The sequence below is a fragment of the Oncorhynchus mykiss genome, chromosome 31, assembly GCF_013265735.2.
Source record: "Oncorhynchus mykiss isolate Arlee chromosome 31, USDA_OmykA_1.1, whole genome shotgun sequence".
Taxonomy (NCBI): Eukaryota; Metazoa; Chordata; class Actinopteri; order Salmoniformes; family Salmonidae; genus Oncorhynchus; species Oncorhynchus mykiss.
The window spans coordinates 9,295,169-9,322,991 of record NC_050571.1 but is presented as its reverse complement, the minus strand read 5'-3'; the positions used below and the strand labels follow the sequence as shown (position 1 = coordinate 9,322,991).

The 27,823-nt window shown below is 44.9% G+C and overlaps 1 protein-coding gene across 1 annotated transcript in view; it reads left to right on the top strand.

The window, feature by feature from the left end:
* Positions 1–27,823, top strand: part of LOC110504534 (copper-transporting ATPase 1-like) — a 71,167-nt gene that overhangs the window by 16,753 nt on the left and 26,591 nt on the right. Inside the window, 16 exon segments of the mRNA XM_036970270.1 lie at positions 1,848–2,011; positions 2,925–3,086; positions 3,258–3,334; positions 3,926–4,148; positions 13,194–13,427; positions 14,052–14,143; positions 14,474–14,544; positions 14,547–14,600; positions 14,895–15,049; positions 15,304–15,438; positions 17,796–17,990; positions 18,207–18,389; positions 19,203–19,416; positions 19,858–20,004; positions 21,419–21,561; positions 22,193–22,396. Of these exon segments, the coding sequence (XP_036826165.1) occupies positions 1,848–2,011; positions 2,925–3,086; positions 3,258–3,334; positions 3,926–4,148; positions 13,194–13,427; positions 14,052–14,143; positions 14,474–14,544; positions 14,547–14,600; positions 14,895–15,049; positions 15,304–15,438; positions 17,796–17,990; positions 18,207–18,389; positions 19,203–19,416; positions 19,858–20,004; positions 21,419–21,561; positions 22,193–22,396 (2,453 nt within the window).

Genomic DNA, 27,823 nt, shown 5'->3' with positions numbered 1-27,823 from the left:
CTTTCTGGGACAGTAAAGTGTCATAAACAGTTGTAAACTGTGTCATATTAAGATTTACGATGGCTGTTTTTAAGTAACATACTGTAGGAGGAATGTGGAACGTATTTAGGATGTTATGAAGACTGACCTTTTACCTTTTTCATAAAACCCCTTTTTTAAAGGCATTCACCACATGTACAGTTGAAGACGGAAGTGTACATACACTTCATTAAAACTCGTTTTTCAACCACTCCACAAATTTATTTTCAACCACTCCACAAATTTCTTGTTAACAAACTATAGTTTCGGCAAGTTGGTTAGGACATCTGCTTGGTGCATGACACAAGTAAATTTTCCAACAATTGTTTACAGACCGATTATTTCACTTATTCACTGTATCACAATTCCAGTGGGTCAGAAGTTTACATACACTAAGTTGACTGTTCCTTTAAATAGTGTGGAAAATTCCAGAAAATGATGTCATGGCTTTAGAAGCTTCTGATAGGCTAATTGACATAATTTGAGTCAATTGGAGGTGTACCTGTGGATGAATTTCAAGGCCTACCTTCAAACTCAATGCCTCTTTGCTTGACATCATGGGGCAATAAAAATAAATCATCCAAGACTTCAGAAAATAATTGTAGACCTCCACAAGTCTGGTTCATCCTTGGGAGCAATTTCCAAATTCCTGAAGGTGCCACGTTCATCTGTACAAACAATAGTACGCAAGTATAAACATCATGGGACCTCGCAGCCGTCATACCGCTCAGGAAGGAGACGCGTTGTCTCCTAGAGATGAACATACTTTGGTAAGTCAAATCAATCCCAGAATAAGAGCAAAAGACCTTGTGAAGATGCTGGAGGAAACGGGTACAAAAGTATCATTTACACAGTAAAACGAGTCCTATATTGACGTAACCTGAAAGTCCGCTCAGCAAGGAAGAAGCCACTGCTCCAAAACCAGCATAAAAAAGCCAGACTACGGTTTGCAACAGCACATGGGGACAAAGATTATACTCCTTGGAGAAATGTCCTCTGGTCTGATGAAACAATAATAAAACTGTTTGGCCACAATGACCATTGTTATGTTTGGAGGGAAAAGGGGGAGGCTTGCAAGCCAAAGACCACCATCCCAAAAGTGAAGCGTGGTGGTGCTTTGCTGCAGGAGGGACTGGTGCACTTCACACAATAGATGGCATCATGAGGTAGGAAAATGATGTGCATATATTGAAGCAACATCTCAAGACATCAGTTAGTTAAAGGAAGTTAAAGCTTGGTCGCAAATGGGTCTTCCAAATGGACAATGACCCTAAGCATACTTACAAAGTTGTGGCAAAATGGCTTAAGGACAACAAAGTCAAGGTATTGGAGTGGCCATCACAAAGCCCTGACCTCAATCCTATAGAATATTTGTGGGCAGACCTGAAAAAGCGTGTGCGAGCACACACTTCTTGTGGGAACTTATTGTGGGAAGCTTGTGGAAGGCTACCCGAAACGTTTGACCTAAGCTAAACAATTTTAAAGCAATGCTACCAAATATTAATTGAGTGTATGTATACTTCTGACCCACCAGGAATGTGATGAAATAAATAAAAGCTGAAATAAATCATTCTCTCTACTATTATTCTGACATTTCACATTCTTAAAATAAAGTGGTGATCCTAACTGACCTAAGACAGGGAATTTTTACTAGGATTAAATGTCAGGAATCGTGAAAAACTGAGTTTAAATGTATTTGGCTAAGGTGTATGTAAACTTCCGACTTCATCTACTGTATATTAACTGTTATATCAAACTCATGTATCAGTTTGGTAGGAAGGTGAATAAAATGTCACGTGTCTAACGTTGTCCTGCGTTGTTCTGTGCAGGTATCTACTCTGTGCTGGTGGCCCTGATGGCTAGTAAGGCTGAGGTCCGTTATAACTCTGAGGTGATGGACCCTCTGAAGATAGCAGAGTATGTCAGAGAGTTGGGCTTCACTGCTTCTGTCATGGAGGACTATGAGGGTTCTGATGGAAGCCTGGAACTTATGGTGAGTGTTCTGATTCTAATCAACACACATAATGGTGTGATTTTCTGTTTGGCGTTCTGATTCTAATCAACACACCATAATGGTTTGATCTTCTGTTTGGTGTTCTGATTCTAATCAACACACCATAATGGTTTGAACTTCTGTTTGGTGTTCTGATTCTAATCAACACACCATAATGGTTTGATCTTCTGTTTGGTGTTCTGGATGAATCTCACAATCATGATGTTTATAAGGCTGGTGATATTTCCACTGGCATAAGCACTGCTTCTTTTGACTATTCCATAATCAAAGATCTCTTTATGTCTACGCCATCCTAACTGGTCCTCATCAAATCTAATTGTATTGGTCGCATACTTGTATTTATTTTATTTGACTAGGCAAGTCAGTTTAGAACAAATTCTTATTTGCAATGATGGCCTACCCCGGCCCGGACGAGGCTGGGCCAATTGTGCGCCACCCTGTGGGACTCCCAATCACGGCCGGTTGTGATACAGCCTGGAATCGAATCAGGGTCTGTAGTGACGCCTGTGGCACTGAGATACAGTGCCATTGACCGCTGTGCCACTCTTTAGCCCTGTTTACACATGTTTAGTGAAATGCTTGTGTTCTCTAGCTCCAACAGTGCAGTAGTATCTAATAATTCACAACAATACACACAAATCTAAAAGTAAAATAATGGAATTAGGAAATGTATAAATATTAGGATGAGCAATGTCAGAGTGGCATTGACTAGAATACAGTAGAATATAATACGGTATATACATATGAAATGAGTAAAGCAGTATGTAAACATTATTAAAGTGGCCAGTGATTCCATGTCTATGTATATGGGGCAGCAGCCTGTGAGGTGTAGGGTCGTCTTTTCCTCTAAATCGTGTATCAACAGTACACTCTCCTCTCCACCTCTCTCCAGGTCAGGGGAATGACGTGTGCCTCCTGCGTTCACAACATAGAGTCCAGCCTGATGGAAGAGAATGGTATCGTCCACGCCTCCGTTGCCCTGGCAACCAACAAAGCCCACATCAAGTACGACCCGGAGGTGACGGGACCGAGAGACGTCATCGCACTCATAGAGGTACTTCATTTTGTTTTTCAATCATTCATTTATTTGTTTGTCCGTTCGGTTTGTTCATCCCAACTGGGTCATCCAACACCCTCTCCTCTGCCCCAGGTTGTTGCTTTAAATGAAGTATGGGATGTCAGTTTGCCTAGTTAGATTTGTTCATTCATTTTGTCTGTTTATCAGAACCTGGGCTTCGAGGTATCTCTGGTGAAGAGGGATCGCACAGGCAGTCACTTGGACCACAGCAGAGCGATCATACAGTAATGGAAGGGAATGGGAGGTGTGGGATAATGGGCTGTTTAGATTTTTACTCACTGGTTATTTAGACATCTCTTCTTCTCCATCTCTTCTCCTCTTCATCTCTTCTTTTTTCTTCTCTTCATCTCTTCTTCTCTTCGCTTAACACATATGGACCCAGAACTTAATGGAGCAGCTGACCAATTACACAATACTTTAGTTCTGGGTTAACCGAGATGACTCTTTATCTCTGTCTGTGTCTGACTAACTGTCTGTCTGTCTCCATCTCCGTACCTCATTCTCCAATTACGCAAAACTTTAGTTCTGGGTTAACCGAGATTACTCTATCTCTGTCTGTGTCTGTGTGTCTGACTTACTGTCTGACTTACTTACTGTCTGTCTGTCTGTCTGTCTGTCTGTCTGTCTGTCTGTCTGTCTGTCTGTCTGTCTGTCTGTCTGTCTGTCTGTCTGTCTGTCTGTCTGTCTGTCTGTCTGTCTGTCTGTCTGTCTGTCTGTCTGTCTGTCTGTCTGTCTGTCTGTCTGTCTGTCTGTCTGTCTGTCTGTTTGTCTGTTTGTCTGTTTGTTTCCATTTCCCTACCTCTCTCTTCTCCCAGATGGAGGAAGTCGTTCCTGGTCAGCCTGTTCTTCTGCGTCCCAATCATGGGGATGAGGATCTACCTGTTCATAGTAGATCACCAGATCAGCACGTCTCACCAGCACAACACCACTGCACAGGACCGGGAACACTACCACACCACCATGTTCCTGGAGAGACAGCTGCTCCCAGGCCTCTCCATCATGAACCTGATCTCATTCCTCTTCTGTGTCCCTGTACAGGTAGGAGAGCTGGACTGAGAGGAGGAGAGCTGGACTGAGACGGGGAGAGCTGGACTGAGAGGGGGAGAGCTGGACTGAGAGGGGGAGAGCTGGACTGAGAGGGGGAGAGCTGGACTGAGAGGGGGAGAGCTGGACTGAGAGGGAGAGAGCTGGACTGAGAGGGAGAGAGCTGGACTGAGAGGGAGAGAGCTGGACTGAGAGGGAGAGAGCTGGACTGAGAGGGAGAGAGCTGGACTGAGAGGGAGAGAGCTGGACTGAGAGGGAGAGAGCTGGACTGAGAGGGAGAGAGAGAGCTGGACTGAGAGGGAGAGAGAGAGCTGGACTGAGAGGGAGAGAGAGAGCTGGACTGAGAGGGAGGGAGAGAGCTGGACTGAGAGGGAGGGAGAGCGAGATGGACTGAGAGAGGGAGAGCGAGATGGACTGAGAGAGGGAGAGCGAGATGGACTGAGAGAGGGAGAGCGAGATGGACTGAGAGAGGGAGAGATAAATAGAGAGGGCAATATAGAGGGAGAGAGACACTGTACTATATAACAAAAGTATGTGGACACCCCTTCAAATTAGTGGATTCTGCTATTTCTGCCACACCCGTTGCTGACAGGTGTATATAATCGAGCACACAGCCAATGTAATCTCCATAGACAAACATTGGCAGTAGAATGGCCTTACTGAAGAGCTCAGTAACTTTCAACGTGGCACCGTCATAGCATGCCACCTTTCCAACAAGTCAGTTTGTCAAATATCTGCCCTGCTAGAGCTGCCCGGGTCAACTGTAAGTGCTGTTATTGTGAAGTGGAAACATCTAGGAGCAACAACTGCTCAGCCGTGAAGTGGTAGGCCACACAAGCTCACAGAACTGGACCACCAAGTGCTGTATCACGTAGCGCGTAAAAATGGTCTGTCCTCTGTTGCAACACTCACTACCGAGTTCCAAACTGCCTCTGGAAGCAACATCAGCACAAGAACTGTTCGTTGGGAGCTTCATGAAATGGGTTTCCATGGCCAAGCAGCTGCACACAACCTTAAGATCACCATGTGCAATGCCAAGCGTCGGCTGCAGTGTGTGTGTATATATACAGTGGGGAGAACAAGTATTTGATACACTGCCTATTTTTGCAGGTTTTCCTACTTACAAAGCATGTAGAGGTCTGTAATTTTTATCATAGGTACACTTCAACTGTGAGAGATGGAATGATCATGAGGAAGGTGAGGGATCAGCCCAGAACTACACCTGAAGAAGGCTGGGACCACAGTCTCAAGAAAACCATTAGTAACACACTACGCCGTCATGGATTAAAATCCTGCAGCGCACGCCAGGTCCCCCTGCTCAAGCCAGCGCATGTCCAGGCCCGTCTGAAGTTTGCCAATGACCATCTGGATGATCCAGAGGAGGAATGGGAGAAGGTCATGTGGTCTGATGAGACAAAAATAGATATTTTTGGTCTAAACTCCACTCGCCGTGTTTGGAGGAAGAAGGATGAGTACAACCCCAAGAACACCATCCCAACTGTGAAGCATGGAGGTGGAAACATCATTCTTTGGGGATGCTTTTCTGCAAAGGGGACAGGACGACTGCACCGTATTGAGGGGAGGATGGATGGGGCCATGTATCGTGAGATCTTGGCCAACAACCTCCTTCCCTCAGTAAGAGCATTGAAGATGGGTCGTGGCTGGGTCTTCCAGCATGACAACGACTGGAAACACACAGCCAGGGCAATTAAGGAGTGTATGTATGTATGTATGTATGTATGTATGTGTATATACATACATACACAGTATTTACATACACAGCTGATTGTTAGGAAAACTTTAAAATCGGTCGACCTCTAGTTCCTCTAGTGGAAAGCCTTCCCAGAAGAGTGGAGGCTGTTAATGCAGCAAATGAGGGACCAACTCTATATTAATGTCCATGATTTTGGATAATATGTTCGACGAGCATGTATCTACATAGTTTTGGTCATGTAGTGTATAGACAGAGGGAAATTATAGGCATAGGCGGAGAGTGGGAGACATAGGCGGAGAGAGGGAGACATAGGCGGTGACTATTACAACCTACCCTAACCAGAAACTGGATGGATGGCGGCATTGGCGCAAAACTGAAACCACGAACCACCGTATTTAATCATGGAAAGAGGTCTGGAAATATGGCTGAATATAAACAGCGTAGTTATTCCCTCCAAGGCAATCAAACAAGTGGAATGCTGGTACAGGGACATGGTGGAGTCGCAATTCAACGACTCCGACACAAGACGTATGTTGCAGGGTCTACAGGCAATTACGGACAAAGAGAAAACCAGCCACATCACTCTTCCAGACAAACTAAACACCTTTGCCCGCTTTGAAGATAATACAGTGCCACCATTGCGGCTCGCTATCAAAGACTGCCCCCCCTTCTCTTACTCTGTGGTTGACGTGAATAAAACATTTAAACGTGTTAAACCTCGCAAAACTGCTGGCCCAGATGGCATCCCTAGCCGCGTCCTCAGAACATGTGCAGACCAGCTGGCTGATGTGTTTACGGACATATTCAATCGCTCCCTATCCCAGTCTGTCGTCCCCACATGCTTCAAGATGGCTACCATTGTTCCTGTACCCAAAAAGGCAAAGATGACTGAACTAAATGACTATCGCCCCGTAGCACTCACTTCTGTCATCATGAAGTTCTTTGAGAGACTAGTCAAGGATCATATCACCTCCACCTTATCGGCCACCCTAGACCCACTTCAGTTTGTATACCGCCCCAATAGGTCCACAGATGACACAATCGCCATCACACTGCCCTATCCCATCTGGACAAAAATAATACCTATGTAAGAATGCTATTCATTGATTATAGCTCAGCATTCAACACCATAGTACCCTCCAAGCTAATCATCAAGCTGGAGGCCCTGGGTCTCAACCCTGCCCTGTGTAGCTGGGTCCTGGACTTTCTGACGGGCCGCCCCCAGGTGGTGATGGTAGGAAACAACATCTCCACTTCGCTGACCCTCAATACTGGGGCCCCACAAGGGTGTGTGCTCAGCCCTCTCCTGTACTCCCTATTCACCCATGACTGTGTGGCCATGCACGCCTCCAACTCAATCCTCAAGTCTGCAGACGACACAACAGTAGTGGGTCTTGATCACCAACAACAATGCGACAGCCTACAGGGAGGAGGTGAGGGCACTCGGGAAAACAACCTCTCTCTCTCAACGTCAACAAAACATAGGAGAGGATCGTTGACTTCAGGAAACCGCAGAGGAAGCACCCCCCTATCCACATCGAAGGGACAGCAGTGGAGAAGGTGGAAAGTTAAGTTCCTGGTCGTACACATCACAAACTGAAATGGTCCACCCACACAGACAGTGTGGTAAAGGCGCAACAGCGCCTCTTCAACCTCAGGAGGCTGAAGAAATGTGGCTTGTCACCTAAAACCCTGACAAACTGTTACAGATGCACAATCGAGAGCATCCTGTCGGGCTGTATCACAGCATGGTATGGCAACTGCACCACCCTCAACCGCAAGGCTCTCCAGAGAGTGGTGCTGCAGTCTGCACAACTTGTTCACACCACTATCATCCAGGACGAGGTCAGTACAGGTGCATCAATGCTGGGTCAGAGAGATTGAAAAACAGCTTCTTTCTCAAGGCCATCAGACTGTTAAACAGCCATCACTAACTCAGAGCGGCTGCTGCCTGCATTGAGACCCAATCACTGGACACTTTAATAAATGGATCACTAGTCACAATGCCACTTTAGACAATGCCACTTTAATAATGTTTACATATCTCACATTACTCACGTGTATATACTGTATTTTGCCCATGCCGCTCGGCCATCGCTCATCCATATACGTACAGTTGAAATCGGAAGTTTACATACACTTCGGTTGGAGTCATGAAAACTCGTTTTTCAACCATTTCACAATTTTCTTGATAACAAACTATAGTTTTGGCAAGTCGGTTAGGACATCTACTTTGTGCATGACACAAGTAATTTTTCCAACAATTGTTTACAGACAGATTATTTCACTTATACTTCACTGTATCATAATTCCAGTGGGTCAGAAGTTTACATAGACTAAGTTGACTGTGCCTTTAAACAGCGTGGAAAATTCCAGAAGATGATGTCATGGCTTTAGAAGCTTCTGATAGGCTAATTGACATCATTTGAGTGAATTGGAGGTGTACCTGTGGATGTATTTCAAGGCCTACCTTCAAACTCAGTGCCTCTTTGCTTGACGTCATGGGAAAATCAAAATAAATCAGCCAAGACCTCAAAAAACACATTTTAGACCTACACAAGTCTGGTTCATCCTTGGTAGCAATTCCCAAACGCCTGAAGGTACCAGGTTCATCTGTACAAACAATAAGACGAAAATATAAACATCATTGACCACGCAGTCGTCATACCGCTCAGGAAGGAGACACGTTCTGTCTTCTAGAGATGAACGTACTTTGGTGCGAAAAGTGCAAATCAATCCCAGAACAGCAGCAAAGGACCTTGTGAAGATGCTGGAGGAAACAGGTACAAAAGTATCTATATCGACATAGCTTGAAAGGCCGCTCAGCTTGAAAGGCCTCTTCCTCAGATTCACTTTCCTCCTCCTCATCTCCATCTCCCATCCTGACCACCTGCCCTTCCTCTCTGGTCAGGGCCTCCGCACCATGCAAAGGTACCATGGTGCTCTTGACCACAACCCTTTTTCCTTTTCCACTCTTACCCTTCCCCACTATACTCTCCTCATCCACTGGCATAACCTGACTAGACCCAGCCTCATCTACACCACCATCCATAACCTGACTAGACCCAGCCTCATCTATACCACCATCTATAACCTGACTAGACCCAGCATCATCTACACCACCATCCATAACCTGACTAGACCCAGCCTCATCTACACCACCATCCATAACCTGACTAGACCCAGCCTCATCTACACCACCATCTATAACCTGACTAGACCCAGCCTCATCTACACCACCATCCATAACCTGACTAGACCCAGCCTCATCTACACCACCATCCATAACCTGACTAGACCCAGCCTCATCTACACCACCATCCATAACCTGACTAGACCCAGCCTCATCTACACCACCATCCATAACCTGACTAGACCCAGCCTCATCTACACCACCATCCATAACCTGACTAGACCCAGCCTCATCTACACCACCATCCATAACCTGACTAGACCCAGCCTCATCTACACCACCATCTATAACCTGACTAGACCCAGGCTCATCTACACCACCCTCCATAACCTGACTCGACCCAGCCTCATCTGCCCCACCATCCATAAACTGACTAGACCCAGCCTCAGCTACACCACCATCCATAGCATGACTAGACCCAGCCTCAGCTACACCACCATCCATAGCATGACTAGACCCAGCCTCAGCTAGACCACCATCCATAACATGACTAGACCCAGCCTCATCTGCACCACCATCCATAAACTGACTAGACCCAGTCTCATCTACACCACCATCTCTTGCATGACTAGGCCCAGCCTCATCTACACCACCATCCCCGGCATGACTAGGCCCAGCCTCAGCTACACCACCATCCCTGGCATGACTAGGACTAGTCTCTGCTGTCTGCATCTCATTGCCCCCTGCATGGTGACCTCGATTTCCCCCACTGGCGCTTGTGCCCTCACCTTGTCTACGGCCCCACACTCAAAACTATGTAGGCTATCTGCCCCTCGCCATGCCTCACTTTAAAATGCACATTTAGCTGTTGCTCATTGTTATTCAGAAACATAAACACTTGCCTCCAGGACGAAACAACGTGCTTAACGGCATCTGCCTGAAAGCCTGCTGACAGTACACGAAAACCGCTAGCAAACTTACCAAAACGACTCAGCTCTTTCCTGATTTGATCCTCCATAATAAACGGAGGTAAATTTGCAACTACCACCCTTGTCAAAGGGGTAGAAAGAGGTGGGGAAAAAACGTTACAAATATTCCAATAGCAATTAGCCTACCAACTAAATTGGCTCTTTTCATGAACACAACCACAGCTTTGTTAATTATAGAAGCGGAATGTATAAATTCAGCTCCTACCTGTTCATCGACTGCAAGCAGAACCTCCTCCACTTTAACTCCATTCTCAGGAACACACCTGAATCCATGCCGTATCGACAGCGCTAGGCTGAGAAGCCATCGCGCACACCACACCTTCCAAACCCCAGGAAACTAACTCTGTACTCCTCCACCCTAACTTTGAAAAAACCTGTGGATACCGCTAAAAAAAAATAGTGCATTAACCCTCCACCATAGAAAATAAAATTGAAAGAAAAGACCAAGGACAGAATAAAGGAAGTTAGGAGAGAGAGAGAATTGATTACACCCCCCCCCCCTCAATCTGCATACAATACCCCATAATGACAAAGCAAAATCAGATTTTTAGAAATGTTTGCAAATATATAAAAAATTAAAAACCTTTTGCTGCTACAAGCTTGGCACGCCCGTATTTGGGGAGTTCCTCCCATTCTTCTCTGCTATCCTTTCAAGCTCTGTCGGGCTGGATGGGGAGCGTCACTGCACAGCTATTTTCAGGTCTCTCCAGAGATGTTGGATCGGGTTCAAGTCTGGGCTCTGGCTGGGCCACTCGAGGACATTCAGAGACTTGTGTTCAATTTGATTTGATTCGAAAACAAAAGAAAATGACATAACAATAACGAGGCTATATACAGGAGGTTACCAATACCGAGTCAATGTGCGCGGTACAGGTTCGTCGAGGTAATTTGTAAAATGACTATGCATAGTCTTGACTGTGTGTTTAGGGTCATTGTCTTCACCTTCCAGGTGAACCTTCGCCCCAGTCTAAGGTCCTGAGTGCTCTAGAGCAGATTTCATAAAGGTTCTCTCAGTACTTTGCTTTGTTCATTTTTCCCTCTATCCTGACTAGTCTCCCAGTCCCTGCCTCTGAAAAACATCCCCGCAGCATGATGCTGCCACCACCATGCTTCACCGTAGGGATGGTATTGGCCAGGTGATGAGCGGTGCCTAGTTTCCTCTAGACGTGACACTTGACATTCAGGACAAAGAGTTCAATCTTGGTTTCATCAGACCAGAGAATCTTGTTTCTCATGATCTGAGTACTTTAGGTGCCTTTTACCAAACTTCATGTGGGCTGTCATGTGCCTTTTACTGAGTAGTTGCTTCTGTCTGGCCACTACCATAAAGGCCTGATTGGTGGAGTGCTGCAGAGTGACCATTGGGTCCTTGGTCACCTCCCTTACAAAGGCCCTTCTCCCCTGATTGCTCAGTTTGGCTGGGCGGCCAGCTCTAGTTGGAGTCTTGGTGGCGCCAAAGTTCTTCCATTTAAGAATGATGGAGGCCACTGTGTTCTTGGGACCTTCAATACTGCAGAAATATTTTGGTACCCTTCTCCAGATCTGTACCTCGACACAATCCTGTCTCGGAGCTCTACGGACAATTCCTTCGACCTCATGGCTTGGTTTTTTCTCTGACATGCACTGTAAACTGTTGGACCTTATATAGACAGGTGTGTGCCTTTCCAAATCATGTCCAATTAATTGAATTTAACACTGGTGGACTCCAAGTTGTAGAAACATCTCAAGGATGTTGTTGCTCTGTGTGCATGCTATGTCTTGCTTGTCCTATGTTGCTCTGTGTGCATGCTATGTCTTGCTTGTCCTATGTTGCTCTATGTGCATGCTATGTCAAATTTATTTTCAATCAAATTTATTTTATATAGCCCTTCGTACATCAGCTGATATCTCAAAGTGCTGTACAGAAACCCAGCCTAAAACCCCAAACAGCAAGCAATGCAGGTGAAGAAGCACGGTGGCTAGGAAAAACTCCCTAGAAAGGCCAAAACCTAGGAAGAAACCTAGAGAGGAACCAGGCTATGTGGGGTGGCCAGTCCTCTTCTGGCTGTGCCGGGTGGAGATTATAACAAAACATGGTCAAGATGTTCAAATGTTCATAAATGACCAGCATGGTCGAATAATAATAAGGCAGAATAGTTGAAACTGGAGCAGCAGCACAGTCAGGTGGACTGGGGACAGCAAAGAGTCATCATGTCAGGTATTCCTGGGGCATGGTCCTAGGGCTCAGGTCCTCCGAGAGAGAGAAAGAAAGAGAGAATTAGAGAGAGCATATGTGGGATGGCCAGTCCTCTTCTGGCTGTGCCGGGTGGAGATTATAACAGAACATGGCCAAGATGTTCAAATGTTCATAAATGATCAGCATGGTTGAATAATAATAAGGCAGAACAGTTGAAACTGGAGCAGCAGCACAGCCAGGTGGACTGGGGACAGCAAGGAGTCATCATGTCAGGTAGTCCTGGGGCATGGTCCTAGGGCTCAGGTCCTCCGAGAGAGAGAAAGAGAGAAGGAGAGAATTAGAGAACGCACACTTAGATTCACACAGGACACCGAATAGGACAGGAGAAGTACTCCAGATATAACAAACTGACCCTAGCCCCCCGACACATAAACTACTGCAGCATAAATACTGGAGGCTGAGACAGGAGGGGTCAGGAGACACTGTGGCCCACTCCGAGGACACCCCCGGACAGGGCCAAACAGGAAGGATATAAGACATATATATGTCTTGCTTGTCCTATGTTGCTCTGCGTGCATGCTACGTCTTGCTTGTCCTATGTTGCTCTGCATGCATGCTACATCTTGCTTGTCCTATGTTGCTCTGTGTGCATGCTACGTCTTGCTTGTCCTATGTTGCTCTGCGTGCATGCTATGTCTTGCTTGTCCTATGTTGCTCTGTGTGCATGCTACGTCTTGCTTGTCCTATGTTGCTCTGTGTGCATGCTATGTCTTGCTTGTCCTGTGTTGCTCTGCGTGTGCTGACTGGTCAACGATAGTCTGTATTGTAATAGTTTTTAATAACCTGCCCAGGGACTGGGGCTGAAAATTAGCCAGCTGGCTAAAACCGGCACTTCTACTGAAAAGTTGACTAATTACTGTCCCTGTAGAAATAGATAATTATCACCATTTGTGAACCAAGTGTAGAAGCCATTTTCAAATCAAACCTGAAATTAATATTTTTCCTACTCTAACGTTCCTCTCTTTAGTTTATTGGTGGGCGCAACTTCTATACCCATGCCTACAGGGCCCTGAAACACAAAACAACCAACATGGACGTGCTCATCATGCTGGCCACCTCCGTAGCCTTCACCTACTCCATGGTCATCCTCATGGTTGCCATGACAGAGAGGGCCAAGGTCAACCCCATCACCTTCTTTGACACGCCTCCCTTGCTCTTTGTCTTCATCTCGCTGGGGCGCTGGCTGGAGCAAATCGCCAAGGTACTGGACCTGTATATCTTCTAGAATATATGCTTCTACGTCTTTATAGTTACATAACAGTTGTACTGGACCTGTATATCTTCTAGAATATATGCTTCTACGTCTTTATAGTTACATAACAGTTGTACTGGACCTCTATATCTTCTAGAATATATGCTTCTACGTCTTTATAGTTACATAACAGTTGTACTGGACCTGTATATCTTCTCGAATATATGCTTCTATGTCTTTATAGTTACATAACAGTTGTACTGGACTTCTATATATTCTAGAATATATGCTTCTATGTCTTTATAGTTACATAACAGTTGTACTGGACTTCTATATCTTCTAGAATATATGCTTCTACGTCTTTATAGTTACATAACAGTTGTACTGGACTTCTATATCTTCTAGAATATATGCTTCTATGTCTTTATAGTTACATAACAGTTGTACTGGACTTCTATATCTTCTAGAATATATGCTTCTACGTCTTTATAGTAACGTACAGTTGTAGCTATAAAGCATGGTGTTATTTCTGTAACTGGAGTACGTCTCTTTAATGCAAAGTTATCCGTCTGTGTCATAGCTAAAGTTTTCTTTAATATAGCTATTGCAACCTGCTCTGTCTCTCTCCTCCAGGGTAAGACGTCAGAGGCTCTGTCCAAGCTGATGTCCCTCCAGGCCAGCGAGGTCACAGTGGTCACTCTCAACACAGACATGTCTGTACTCAGGTACTTCACTCAAGATCTCCTGTTTCTAGACCTGGAATTGGATAGCCTGGGTGTTTCTGCTCTTAACCAAAACAGTTTCTGGCCCTGAGATTAGGAATCGGATAGCCTGGGTGTTTCTGTTCTTAACCAAAACGGTTTCTGGCCCTGAGATTAGGAATTGGATAAGGCAGATATTTGTTACTGTTTCAAGTGTTTTTAAGTTTCATTTCAATGTTTAATCAGAACGAACCCCAGGGTGACATTGAACAGCAAACCCTTTGAGACTTGGATATGGCATATAACCAGTGTATAGTAAACCTGACTACATGTGGGTCTCTCTGTCCGTGTCAGTGAGGAGCAGGTAGATGTAGAGCTGGTCCAGAGAGGAGACGTGGTCAGGGTGGTTCCTGGAGGGAAGTTCCCGTAGATGGGAGGGTCATCGAGGGATACAGTATGGCTGACGAGTCTCTCATCACAGGTGGGTTACAGTGGAGGATCAACTCTGACCATACTGGAGAAGATGCTTCTGAAGCTTCCTTTCCTCATTTCCTTAACACTACTGTGAAATGACTGTTTCTTCATGCACGGTTACTATTTCTCTGTGAAACTGTATTATTTATGTTGTGTTCCTGGCTAATGTCTCGTCTCTGACGTGCCTTGTGTTACTGGCTAATGTCTCCTCTCTGACGTGTTGTGTTCCTGGCTAATGTCTCGTCTCTGACGTGTTTTGTGTTCCTGGCTAATGTCTCCTCTCTGACGTGTCTTGTCTCAGGTGAGGCCATGCCAGTGACTAAGAAGCCAGGCAGCTCAGTGATAGCTGGCTCTATCAACCAGAACGGCTCTCTGCTCGTCAGTGCTACACACGTAGGCCTGGACACAACCCTGTCTCAGATAGTTAAACTACTGGAGGAGGCTCAGACATCTAAGGTGATGGTGGTGGTGGTGGTAATATGCTAGTTTTGTGTAAATGGTCTCCTGTTTCCTGGAGTTTTAGTTGGATAAGATATGTAGGTATTTGTCTATATGTGATGTTTACAGAACTGACCCTGGGCAACACATGATGGAGGATTCACCTCAGAAAACATTTTTAACTGGTTCTGAGCTGGAAGAGCTTTACCTCTGTGACCTCTGACCTGTGCTTTAACATTTGACCTCTGTCACCTCTGACCTCTCCACTGCAGGCTCCCATACAGCAGTTTGCAGATAAGATCAGTGGCTACTTTGTCCCGTTCATCGTTGGAGTCTCTGTCTTCACTCTGTTCGCCTGGATCCTCATTGGCTTTGTCGACTTTCCACTGGTGGAGAAATACTTCCCTGTGAGTAGCCTTTACTATACTGATATCTGTGTAAAACCTGTACTATACAGATATCTATGTAAAACCTTTACTATACTGATATCTATGTAAAACCTTTACTATACTGATATCTATGTAAAACCTTTACTATACTGATATCTATGTAAAGCCTTTACTATACTGATACAGTGCCTTGCGAAAGTATTCGGCCCCCTTGAACTTTGCGACCTTTTGCCACATTTCAGGCTTCAAACATAAAGATATAAAACTGTATTTTTTTGTGAAGAATCAACAACAAGTGGGACACAATCATGAAGTGGAACGACATTTATTGGATATTTCAAACTTTTTTAACAAATCAAAAACTGAAAAATTGGGCGTGCAAAATTATTCAGACCCCTTAAGTTAATACTTTGTAGCGCCACCTTTTGCTGCGATTACAGCTGTAAGTCGCTTGGGGTATGTCTCTATCAGTTTTGCACATCGAGAGACTGACATTTTTTCCCATTCCTCCTTGCAAAACAGCTCGAGCTCAGTGAGGTTGGATGGAGAGCATTTGTGAACAGCAGTTTTCAGTTCTTTCCACAGATTCTCGATTGGATTCAGGTCTGGACTTTGACTTGGCCATTCTAACACCTGGATATGTTTATTTTTGAACCATTCCATTGTAGATTTTGCTTTATGTTTTGGATCATTGTCTTGTTGGAAGACAAATCTCCGTCCCAGTCTCAGGTCTTTTGCAGACTCCATCAGGTTTTCTTCCAGAATGGTCCTGTATTTGGCTCCATCCATCTTCCCTGTCCCTGCTGAAGAAAAGAAGGCCCAAACCATGATGCTGCCACCACCATGTTTGACAGTGGGGATGGTGTGTTCAGCTGTGTTGCTTTTACGCCAAACATAACGTTTTGCATTGTTGCCAAAAAGTTCAATTTTGGTTTCATCTGACCAGAGCACCTTCTTCCACATGTTTGGTGTGTCTCCCAGGTGGCTTGTGGCAAACTTTAAACGACACTTTTTATGGATATCTTTAAGAAACGACTTTCTTCTTGCCACTCTTCCATTAAGGCCAGATTTGTGCAATATACGACTGATTGTTGTCCTATGGACAGAGTCTCCCACCTCAGCTGTAGATCTCTGCAGTTCATCCAGAGTGATCATGGGCCTCTTGGCTGCATCTCTGATCAGTCTTCTCCTTGTATGAGCTGAAAGTTTAGAGGGACGGCCAAGTCTTGGTAGATTTGCAGTGGTCTGATACTCCTTCCATTTCAATATTATCGCTTGCACAGTGCTCCTTGGGATGTTTAAAGCTTGGGAAATCTTTTTGTATCCAAATCGGGCTTTAAACTTCTTCACAACAGTATCTCGGACCTGCCTGGTGTGTTCCTTGTTCTTCATGATGCTCTCTGCGCTTTTAACGGACCTCTGAGTCTATCACAGTGCAGGTGCATTTATACGGAGACTTGATTACACACAGGTGGATTGTATTTATCATCATTAGTCATTTAGGTCAACATTGGATCATTCAGAGATCCTCACTGAACTTCTGGAGAGAGTTTGCTGCACTGAAAGTAAAGGGGCTGAATAATTTTGCACGCCCAATTTTTCAGTTTTTGATTTGTTAAAAAAGTTTGAAATATCCAATAAATGTCGTTCCACTTCATGATTGTGTCCCACTTGTTGTTGATTCTTCACAAAAAAATACAGTTTTATATCTTTATGTTTGAAGCCTGAAACGTGGCAAAAGGTCGCAAAGTTCAAGGGGGCCGAATACTTTCGCAAGGCACTGTATCTATGTAAATCCTTTACTATGTTGATATAGTATACTGATATCTATGTAAAGCCTTTACTATACTGATATCTATGTAAAGCCTTTACTATACTGATATCTATGTAAATCCTTTACTATGTTGATATACTATACTGATATCTATGTAAAGCCTTTACTATACTGATATCTATGTAAAGCCTTTACTATACTGATATCTATGTAAAGCCTTTACTATACTGATATCTATGTAAATCCTTTACTATGTTGATATACTATACTGATATCTATGTAAAGCCTTTACTATACTGATATCTGTGTAAAACCTTTACTATACTGATATCTATGTAAAACCTTTACAGAGGGTGTATTTAGCTAAATCATTCCTTCTTAAATCAGGTATTTTCATCATTTTCATTTCAATCCTGTCTCCTCTTCGTGAGCGCAGTATGGGAAAGGCCTAGAGGGGAATCTGCTGTCACCTGTCCACTTCCTGTTTAAACCGTTGAGGCTGATCAAAGGGAGGAAGCAGGGAGAGGAAATCAACATTAGACTATTGAAATGTAACCCAGACTGGTCCCCTGTTTCACTGTCTCTCTGTCTCCCTCTACAGGGCTATGATAATAGCATCTCAAAGGCAGAAGCTGTGATCAAGTTTGCCTTCCAGACCTCCATCACAGTGTTGTGTATCGCCTGCCCTTGCTCTCTGGGCTTGGCAACCCCGACAGCTGTGATGGTGGGCACGGGGGTGGGCGCTCAGAACGGTATCCTCATCAAGGGAGGGAAACCACTAGAGATGGCACGCAAGGTGAGGGGAGAAGATGCTACCAATCAGACCATAGTCGATCACTAATAATATCACGTTGATAGTAAAAATCATTAGTTAGGTTTGATATGCTGTGTCTCATGTTTGTAATCAGAATCTATTTAACTGTGACTGTTGCAGTAACTGAGTGTATGGTTGTAAATGATCTGAGATTCGCTTTATAAATACTTCCCTTATTTCCTACCTTCCTACCTTCAGATCCAGACAGTGATGTTTGATAAGACGGGTACCATCACCTACGGAGCTCCTAATGTCATCCAGGTGAAGATCGTAGTGGAGGGGAACAGGATGCCTCGCTCCCGTCTGCTGGCCATCGTAGGGACTGCAGAGAACAACAGCGAACACCCGCTGGGAGCTGCCATTACCAAGTACTGTAAACAGGTGGGTCTGATGTCATCACCAAGTACTGTAAACAGGTGGGTCTGATGTCATCACCAAGTACTGTAAACAGGTGGGTCTGATGTCATCACCAAGTACTGTAAACAGGTGGGTCTGATGTCATCACCAAGTACTGTAAACAGGTGGGTCTGATGTCATCACTAAGTACTGTAAACATGTGGGTCTGATGTCATCACCAAGTACTGTAAACATGTGGGTCTGATGTCATCACCAAGTACTGTAAACAGGTGGGTCTGATGTCATCACCAAGTACTGTAAACAGGTGGGTCTGATGTCATCACCAAGTACTGTAAACAGGTGGGTCTGATGTCATCACCAAGTACTGTAAACAGGTGGGTCTGATGTCATCACCAAGTACTGTAAACTGGTGGGTCTGATGTCATCACCAAGTACTGTAAACAGGTGGGTCTGATGTCATCACCAAGTACTGTAAACAGGTGGGTCTGATGTCATCACCAAGTACTGTAAACAGGTGGGTCTGATGTCATCACCAAGTACTGTAAACAGGTGGGTCTGATGTCATCACCAAGTACTGTAAACAGGTGGGTCTGATGTCATCACCAAGTACTGTAAACAGGTGGGTCTGATGTCATCACCAAGTACTGTAAACAGGTGGGTCTGATGTCATCACCAAGTACTGTAAACAGGTGAGTCCACCTGAACCTCTGAGAGGTAGGAGACAGTTTGTGAGTCGATCATTCATGTGTCTGGAAGACCTCCCAAAATATTTGTGTCCTATCGGTCACTGCGGGTCCAGATGAAGTGTACTAATCTGTCTCTCTGTCTCTGTATTAGGAGCTGGGTACAGAGTCCCTTGGTGTGTGTGCTGAGTTCCAGGCTGTACCAGGCTGTGGTATACGATGCCAGGTCAGTAACACTGAGACCCTGCTGAGACAACATCAGGAGGAAGGTGAAGACAACAACCAGGGAAACAGTACTCTGGTCCAGATCAGGGACTGCAGAACCAGGCCAGGATCACACGCCCTCATCATGGACGCGCAGCCTCTCTGTACGTACTGGGATATGTCGTCTAAAATAGGACCGCTATTTAAAAATGTATTTTTTAGGTGGAATAAGTACACAACCCTGAGTTACCCCTTATTGTCAATTACTATTCAACACAAGGCCTAAAGATTCCCCTGTGTGTCCACTGCATTGATTAAATGCATGCTATACATTCTGCCTACATTCTAGGCTACATTCTAGTCTAACCCTTATTCCCCTTTTTGTTCCTCTATAGCCCTGGTGCAGACAGCATCCTACGTGGTGTTGATAGAGAGCCAGTAACCTCTCTGTGTGTTCCTCTATAGCCCTGGTGCAGACAGCATCCTACGTGGTGTTGATAGGGAGCCAGTAACCTCTCTGTGTGTTCCTCTATAGCCCTGGTGCAGACAGCATCCTACGTGGTGTTGATAGAGAGCCAGTAACCTCTCTGTGTGTTCCTTTATAGCCCTGGTGCAGACAGCATCCTACGTGGTGTTGATGGGGAACAGGGAGTGGATGAGGAGGAACGGACTGCAGATCAGACCTGATGTTGACGAGACCATGACTGAACATGAACGCAGAGGACGCACTGCTGTACTGGTGGCTGTCGACAGTGAGTTGATCAGAAAAACAGTGTAGGCATTGTTAATGTTGTAATTGACTATTGTAGCTGGAAAGAGCAGATTTTTAATGGAATATCTACATAGGCGTGCATAGGCCCATTATCAGAAACCATCGCTCCTGTGTTCCAATGGCACGTTGTGTTAGCTAATCCAAGTTTATCATTTTAAAAGGCTAATTTATCATTAGAAAACCCTTTTGCTAATATTTCTGCACAGCTGAAAACTGTTGTTCTGATTAAAGAAGCAATAATACTGGCCTTCTTTAGACTAGTTGAGTATCTGGAGCATCAGCATTTGTGGGTTCCTCTGTCCAGTGTCTGTGTTCTTTTGACCATCTTAATATTTTTATTGGTCAGTCTGAGATATGGCTTTTTCTTTGCAACTCTGCCTAGAAGGCCAGCATCCCGGAGTTGCCTCTTCACTGTTGACGCTGAGACTGGTGTTTTGCGGGTACTATTTAATGAAGCTGCCAGTTGAGGACTTGTGAGGCGTTTGTTTCTCAAACCAGACGCTCCAATGTACTTGTCCTCTTGCTCAGTTGTGCACCGGGGCCTCCCACTCCTCTTTCTATTCCGGTTAGATATCTACACCTATGTAGATATTCCATTAAAAAATCTGCTGTTTCTAGCCACAATAGTCATTTACAACATTAACAATGTCTACACTGTATTTATGATCAATTTGATGTTATTTTAATGGACAAAAAATGTGCTTCTTTCAACGACAAGGACATTTCTAACTGCCCACAAACTTTTGAACGGTAGTGCATTGCTTCATTTTAGATTCTGGTATGGATATTGGAACGTAGCCTTAGGAGTTTCCAAACATTTAATCCATTGTGTTGCTGAATCTATGACCACCCTTTGTCTATAACCATTGTCTATCTGTCTATAACCACCCTCTCTCTGTGTCACCTACCTCCCCCTCCCTCTCCCGTTGTCTCTCTCTCTCTTCCTGTCTCTCTCTCTCTTCCTGTCTCTCTCTCTCTCCCTGTCTCTCTCTCTCTCTTCCTGTCTCTCTCTCTCTTCCTGTCTCTCTCTCTCTTCCTGTCTCTCTCTCTCTTCCTGTCTCTCTCTCTCTCCCTGTCTCTCTCTCTCTCCCTGTCTCTCTCTCTCTCCCTGTCTCTCTCTCTCTCCCTGTCTCTCTCTCTCTCCCTGTCTCTCTCTCTCTCTCCCTGTCTCTCTCTCTCTCTTCCTGTCTCTCTCTCTCTCTTCCTGTCTCTCTCTCTCTTCCTGTCTCTCTCTCTCTTCCTGTCTCTTTCTCTCTCTTCCTGTCTCTTTCTCTCTCTTCCTGTCTCTCTCTTCCTGTTGCTCTTCCTCACTCTCTCTTTCTCTCTCTCCCTGTTTCTCTCTCCCTGTTTCTCGCTCCCTCTCCCTGTCCCTCTCTCCCTCTCTCTGTGTGTAGGTGTGCTATGTGCCATGATAGCCATAGCAGACACAGTGAAGCCAGAGGCAGATTTAGCGGTTCACACCCTGCAGGCCATGGGGTTGGAGGTGATTCTGATGACTGGAGACAACAGCAAGACAGCACGGGCCATCGCTGCTCAGGTAGGGGACAGGACTGGATTGGCTTGGGATTTTTATGAATGTATGCACTAAACCAGAACATTCATTACAGATGAAAAGGAATGTTGTTTTGTAAGTCATTCTGGATAAGGGCATCTGCTAAAGAACCCAAATTTAGTTTTATTGTAGGTTGTGAACTGTCATTTAGCTGTCTCTGTCTCCTCCAGGTGGGCATCAGGAAGGTGTAAATGTAGTTTTATTGTAGGTTGTGAACTCATTTAGCTGTCTCTGTCTCCTCCAGGTGGGCATCAGGAAGGTTTAAATGTAGTTTTATTGTAGGTTGTGAACTCATTTAGCTGTCTCTGTCTCCTCCAGGTGGGCATCAGGAAGGTGTAAATGTAGTTTTATTGTAGGTTGTGAACTCATTTAGCTGTCTCTGTCTCCTCCAGGTGGGCATCAGGAAGGTGTAAATGTAGTTTTATTGTAGGTTGTGAACTCATTTAGCTGTCTCTGTCTCCTCCAGGTGGGCATCAGGAAGGTGTAAATGTAGTTTTATTGTAGGTTGTGAACTCATTTAGCTGTCTCTGTCTCCTCCAGGTGGGCATCAGGAAGGTGTAAATGTAGTTTTATTGTAGGTTGTGAACTGTCATTTAGCTGTCTCTGTCTCCTCCAGGTGGGTATCAGGAAGGTGTTTGCAGAGTTGTTGCCGTCCCACAAGGTGGCCATGGTAGAGCAGCTGCAGCAGGCAGGGAAGAGGGTGGCCATGGTGGGTGACGGGGTCAACGACTCGCCCGCTCTGGCCATGGCAGACGTTGGCATCGCCCTAGGAACGGGCTCTGACGTGGCCATAGAGGCAGCTGACGTGGTGCTTATCAGGGTGAGGAGAAGAGGGCAAGACTGGGTTTATGGATGGATGTTTACCCGTCTGTCTGATAATCTCTACATGTTAATATGTCTGTCTGTCTCAGGGTTTCCGTTATCCGGTAATAGCTGGCTTTTGGCCCAAAACATGAAATAAAAAATGAATAGCTGGTGAATAAAATATTAATTGCCCGGGACGAGAAAAAATAAAAATCCCATTTCAAAATGATGCTTTTTAGCCATTGATGGAAACACATTTGACCTGGCATGCTTATTGGTCTTTTGGTTCATTTGCATAATTTAGTGGAATTAAATTGGAGCTTCGTTAGGTCGTTGTGTATCATATTCATCACAGCATGATGAGCGGAAATCTGTCAGAAGGAGAGGTGCTGCCACAACTTCTCAAACAGCCCATTCGTTGATGCTGGAGTGAAACATGCTTTTTTATTAAGTGCACAACAATTCTAAATGCAAATTTACACTGATAAATGAAGCTCGCTGGCCATTAAAGTGTATAGACAACGGTAGGCAGACGGCAGTATACATTTTGGAAACATATACTTAATTGTTTGAAACCTGAATGTTTTACTTCATATTATGCGGTTTGTCTTACCTTGGTTCAAAGTAGCCTAGCCAAAATCCTACCAGATATGTCATGGAGGCAATTATTTTATAAAGATTTCCACGTGCTATTGAAGCCAGTAGCATTTTTCTCTCGTGTTCTATTGGTTTTCAAATCAACTTTCTTTCAATGTCCAGTAGCCAAAGGCACAATCCTAGTCATATTAGCAACCCATGCTAGTTGTTGCATCCTTAAGATCTCCCTTCTTTCTAGGTTTCTTAGTCACATGAAACCACTCACGTGTAGTGTCTTTTTTACAACAGTGTTTTCCTGCTAATTGCATTATGGAATGCACATTTGTGTGTAACTTACTGCCTTGTGTGCATTACTGTGCTTATAATGTGAAGAAATCATAGTTGATCAACATTTTAATAACATAAACATTCTGATCTGTTGCATCAGACTCGTTGATTTTTAACATTTTTTTTTTCAAATGTATCCTAGGCCTACTGGTTGAATGAATTTGGGATCTATCTTCCCACAACTGTCCCAGAGTCTGTTTGGAATAGGATATTTCTTTCTAGCACAGAACGACAAGCTGACCAACAGAACATTTCCACTTTTCTACTATGGGGGATAGTAGATTGACAGGCTAGTGATTTAACTGTTTGTTACTCGTCTTGTTGGCTGAGGACAGTTGTTCTAACATCTTTAAAGTGCACATCAGAATTCAGCAAGAAGGAACGCATCCTGTTGGAATTCAGTAAGTAGGACGCATCCTGTTGGAATTCAGTAAGTAGGACGCATCCTGTTGGAATTCAGCAAGAAGGAACGCATCCTGTCAGAATTCAGCAAGAAGGAACGCATCCTGTTGGAATTCAGCAAGAAGGAACACATCCTGTTGGAATTCAATAAGAAGGAACACATCCTGTTGGAATTCAGTAAGTAGGACGCATCCTGTTGGAATTCAGTAAGTAGGACGCATCCTGTTGGAATTCAGTAAGTAGGACGCATCCTGTTGGAATTCAGTAAGTAGGACGCATCCTGTTGGAATTCAGTGAGTAGGACGCATCCTGTTGGATCCTCAAATACAATCCTCAAATTGTTCTGTTAAAATTAATTACCATAATGTAAATGTGATTTCTGTCATTCTGAACACCGTGGGTGGCCGCCCTAATCAGGTTAATTATTCTGAACACCGTGGGTGGCCACCCTAATCAGGTTGATTATTCTGAACACCGTGGGTGGATGCCCTAATCAGGTTAATTATTCTGAGCACCGTGGGTGGCCGCCCTAATCAGGTTAATTATTCTGAACACCGTGGGTGGCCGCCCTAATCAGGTTGATTATTCTGAACACCGTGGGTGGATGCCCTAATCAGGTTAATTATTCTGAGCACCGTGGGTGGCCTCCCTAATCGGGTTAATTATTCTGAACACTGTGGGTGGACGCCCTAATCAGGTTAATTATTCTGAGCACCGTGGGTGGCCTCCCTAATTGGGTTAATTATTCTGAACACTGTGGGTGGACGCCCTAATCAGGTTAATTATTCGGAACACTGTGGGTGGACGCCCTAATCAGGTTAATTATTCTGAGCACCGTGGGTGGACGCCCTAATCAGGTTAATTATTCTGAACACTGTGGGTGGACACCCTAATCAGGTTAATTATTCTGAGCACCGTGGGTGGACGCCCTAATCAGGTTAATTATTCTGAACACTGTGGGTGGACGCCCTAATCAGGTTGATTATTCTGAACACCGTGGGTGGATGCCCTAATCAGGTTAATTATTCTGAGCACCGTGGGTGGCCTCCCTAATCGGGTTAATTATTCTGAACACTGTGGGTGGACGCCCTAATCAGGTTAATTATTCTGAGCACCGTGGGTGGCCTCCCTAATTGGGTTAATTATTCTGAACACTGTGGGTGGACGCCCTAATCAGGTTAATTATTCTGAGCACCGTGGGTGGACGCCCTAATCGGGTTAATTATTCTGAACACTGTGGGTGGACGCCCTAATCAGGTTAATTATTCTGAGCACCGTGGGTGGCCTCCCTAATCAGGTTAATTATTCTGAACACCGTGGGTGGACGCCCTAATCAGGTTAATTATTCTGAGCACCGTGGGTGGACGCCCTAATCAGGTTAATTATTCTGAACACTGTGGGTGGACGCCCTAATCAGGTTAATTATTCTGAGCACCGTGGGTGGACGCCCTAATCAGGTTAATTATTCTGAGCACCGTGGGTGGCCTCCCTAATTGGGTTAATTATTCTGAATACTGTGGGTGGACGCCCTAATCAGGTTAATTATTCTGAGCACCGTGGGTGGCTTCCCTAATTGGGTTAATTATTCTGAACACTGTGGGTGGACGCCCTAATCAGGTTAATTATTCGGAACACTGTGGGTGGACGCCCTAATCAGGTTAATTATTCTGAGCACCGTGGGTGGACGCCCTAATCGGGTTAATTATTCTGAACACTGTGGGTGGACGCCCTAATCAGGTTAATTATTCTGAGCACCGTGGGTGGCCTCCCTAATCAGGTTAATTATTCTGAACACCGTGGGTGGACGCCCTAATCAGGTTAATTATTCTGAGCACCGTGGGTGGCCGCACTAATCAGGTTGATTATTCTGAACACCGTGGGTGGATGCCCTAATCAGGTTAATTATTCTGAGCACCGTGGGTGGCCTCCCTAATTGGGTTAATTATTCTGAACACTGTGGGTGGACGCCCTAATCAGGTTAATTATTCTGAGCACCGTGGGTGGACGCCCTAATCGGGTTAATTATTCGGAACACTGTGGGTGGACGCCCTAATCAGGTTAATTATTCTGAGCACCGTGGGTGGACGCCCTAATCAGGTTAATTATTTTGAACACTGTGTGTGGACACCCTAATCAGGTTAATTATTCTGAGCACCGTGGGTGGCCGCCCTAATCAGGTTGATTATTCTGAACACCGTGGGTGGATGCCCTAATCAGGTTAATTATTCTGAGCACCGTGGGTGGCCTCCCTAATCGGGTTAATTATTCTGAACACTGTGGGTGGACGCCCTAATCAGGTTAATTATTCTGAGCGCTGTGGGTGGCCTCCCTAATTGGGTTAATTATTCTGAACACTGTGGGTGGATGCCCTAATCAGGTTAATTATTCTGAGCACCGTGGGTGGACGCCCTAATCGGGTTAATTATTCTGAACACTGTGGGTGGACGCCCTAATCAGGTTAATTATTTTGAGCACTGTGGGTGGCCTCCCTAATCAGGTTAATTATTCTGAACACCGTGGGTGGACGCCCTAATCAGGTTAATTATTCTGAGCACCGTGGGTGGACGCCCTAATCAGGTTAATTATTCTGAACACTGTGGGTGGACGCCCTAATCAGGTTAATTATTCTGAGCACCGTGGGTGGCCTCCCTAATCAGGTTAATTATTCTGAGCACCGTGGGTGGACGCCCTAATCAGGTTCCGTACCCAATGCATATGGGTCAGGTACATTTCCTAACGGAAACCATGGTATGTCAAATAGTCTCTACATGTTAATATGTCTGAGTAATCTCTACGTGTTAATATGTCTCAGTAATCTCTACATGTTAATATGTCTCAGTAATCTCTACATGTTAATATGTCTCAGTAATCTCTACGTGTTAATATGTCTCAGTAATCTCTACATGTTAATATGTCTCAGTAATCTCTACATGTTAATATGTCTCAGTAATCTCTACATGTTAATATGTCTCAGTAATCTCTACGTGTTAATATGTCTCAGTAATCTCTACGTGTTAATATGTCTCAGTAATCTCTACATGTTAATATGTCTCAGTAATCTCTACATGTTAATATGTCTCAGTAATCTCTACGTGTTAATATGTCTCAGTAATCTCTACATGTTAATATGTCTGAGTAATCTCTACATGTTAATATGTCTCAGTAATCTCTACGTGTTAATATGTCTCAGTAATCTCTACATGTTAATATGTCTCAGTAATCTCTACGTGTTAATATGTCTCAGTAATCTCTACATGTTAATATGTCTGAGTAACCGTCAGTATCTGGTGTGGCCACCAGCTGCATTAAGTACTGCAGTGCATCTCCTCCTCATGGACTGCACCAGATTTGCCAGTTCTTGCTGTGAGATGTTACCCCACTTTCCCACCAAGGCACCTGCAAGTTCCTGGACATTTCTGGGGGGAATGGCCCTAGCCCTCACACTCCGATCCAACAGATCCCAGACATGCTCAATTGGATTAAGATCCGGGCTCTTCGCTGGCCATGGCAGAACACTGACATTCCTGTCTTGCAGGAAGTCATGCACAGAACGAGCAGTATGGCTGGTGGCGTTGTCATGCTGGAGGGTCATGTCAGGATGAGCCTGCAGGAAGGGTACCACATGAGGGAGGAGGATGTCTTCCCTGTAACGCACAGCGTTGGGATTGCCTGCAAACTCAGTCTGATGATGCTGTGACACACCGCCCCAGACCATGACGGACCCTCCACCTCCAATTCGATCCCGCTCCAGAGTACAGGCCTCGGTGTAACACTCATTCCTTCAACGATAAACGCGAATCCGACCATCACCCCTGGTGAGACAAAACCGTGACTCGTCTGTGAAGAGCACTTTTTGCCAGTCCTGTCTGGTCCAGCGACGGTGGGTTTGTGGCCATAGGCGATGTTGTAGCCGGTGATGTCTGGTGAGGACCTGCCTTACAACAGGCCTACAAGCCCTCAGTCCAGCCTCTCTCAGCCTATTGTGGACAGTCTGAGCACTGATGGAGGGATTGTGCGTTCCCGGTGTAACTCGGGCAATTGTTGTTGCTATCCTGTACCTATCCCACAGGTGTGATGTTCGGATGTACCTGTCCCACAGGTGTGATGTTCGGATGTA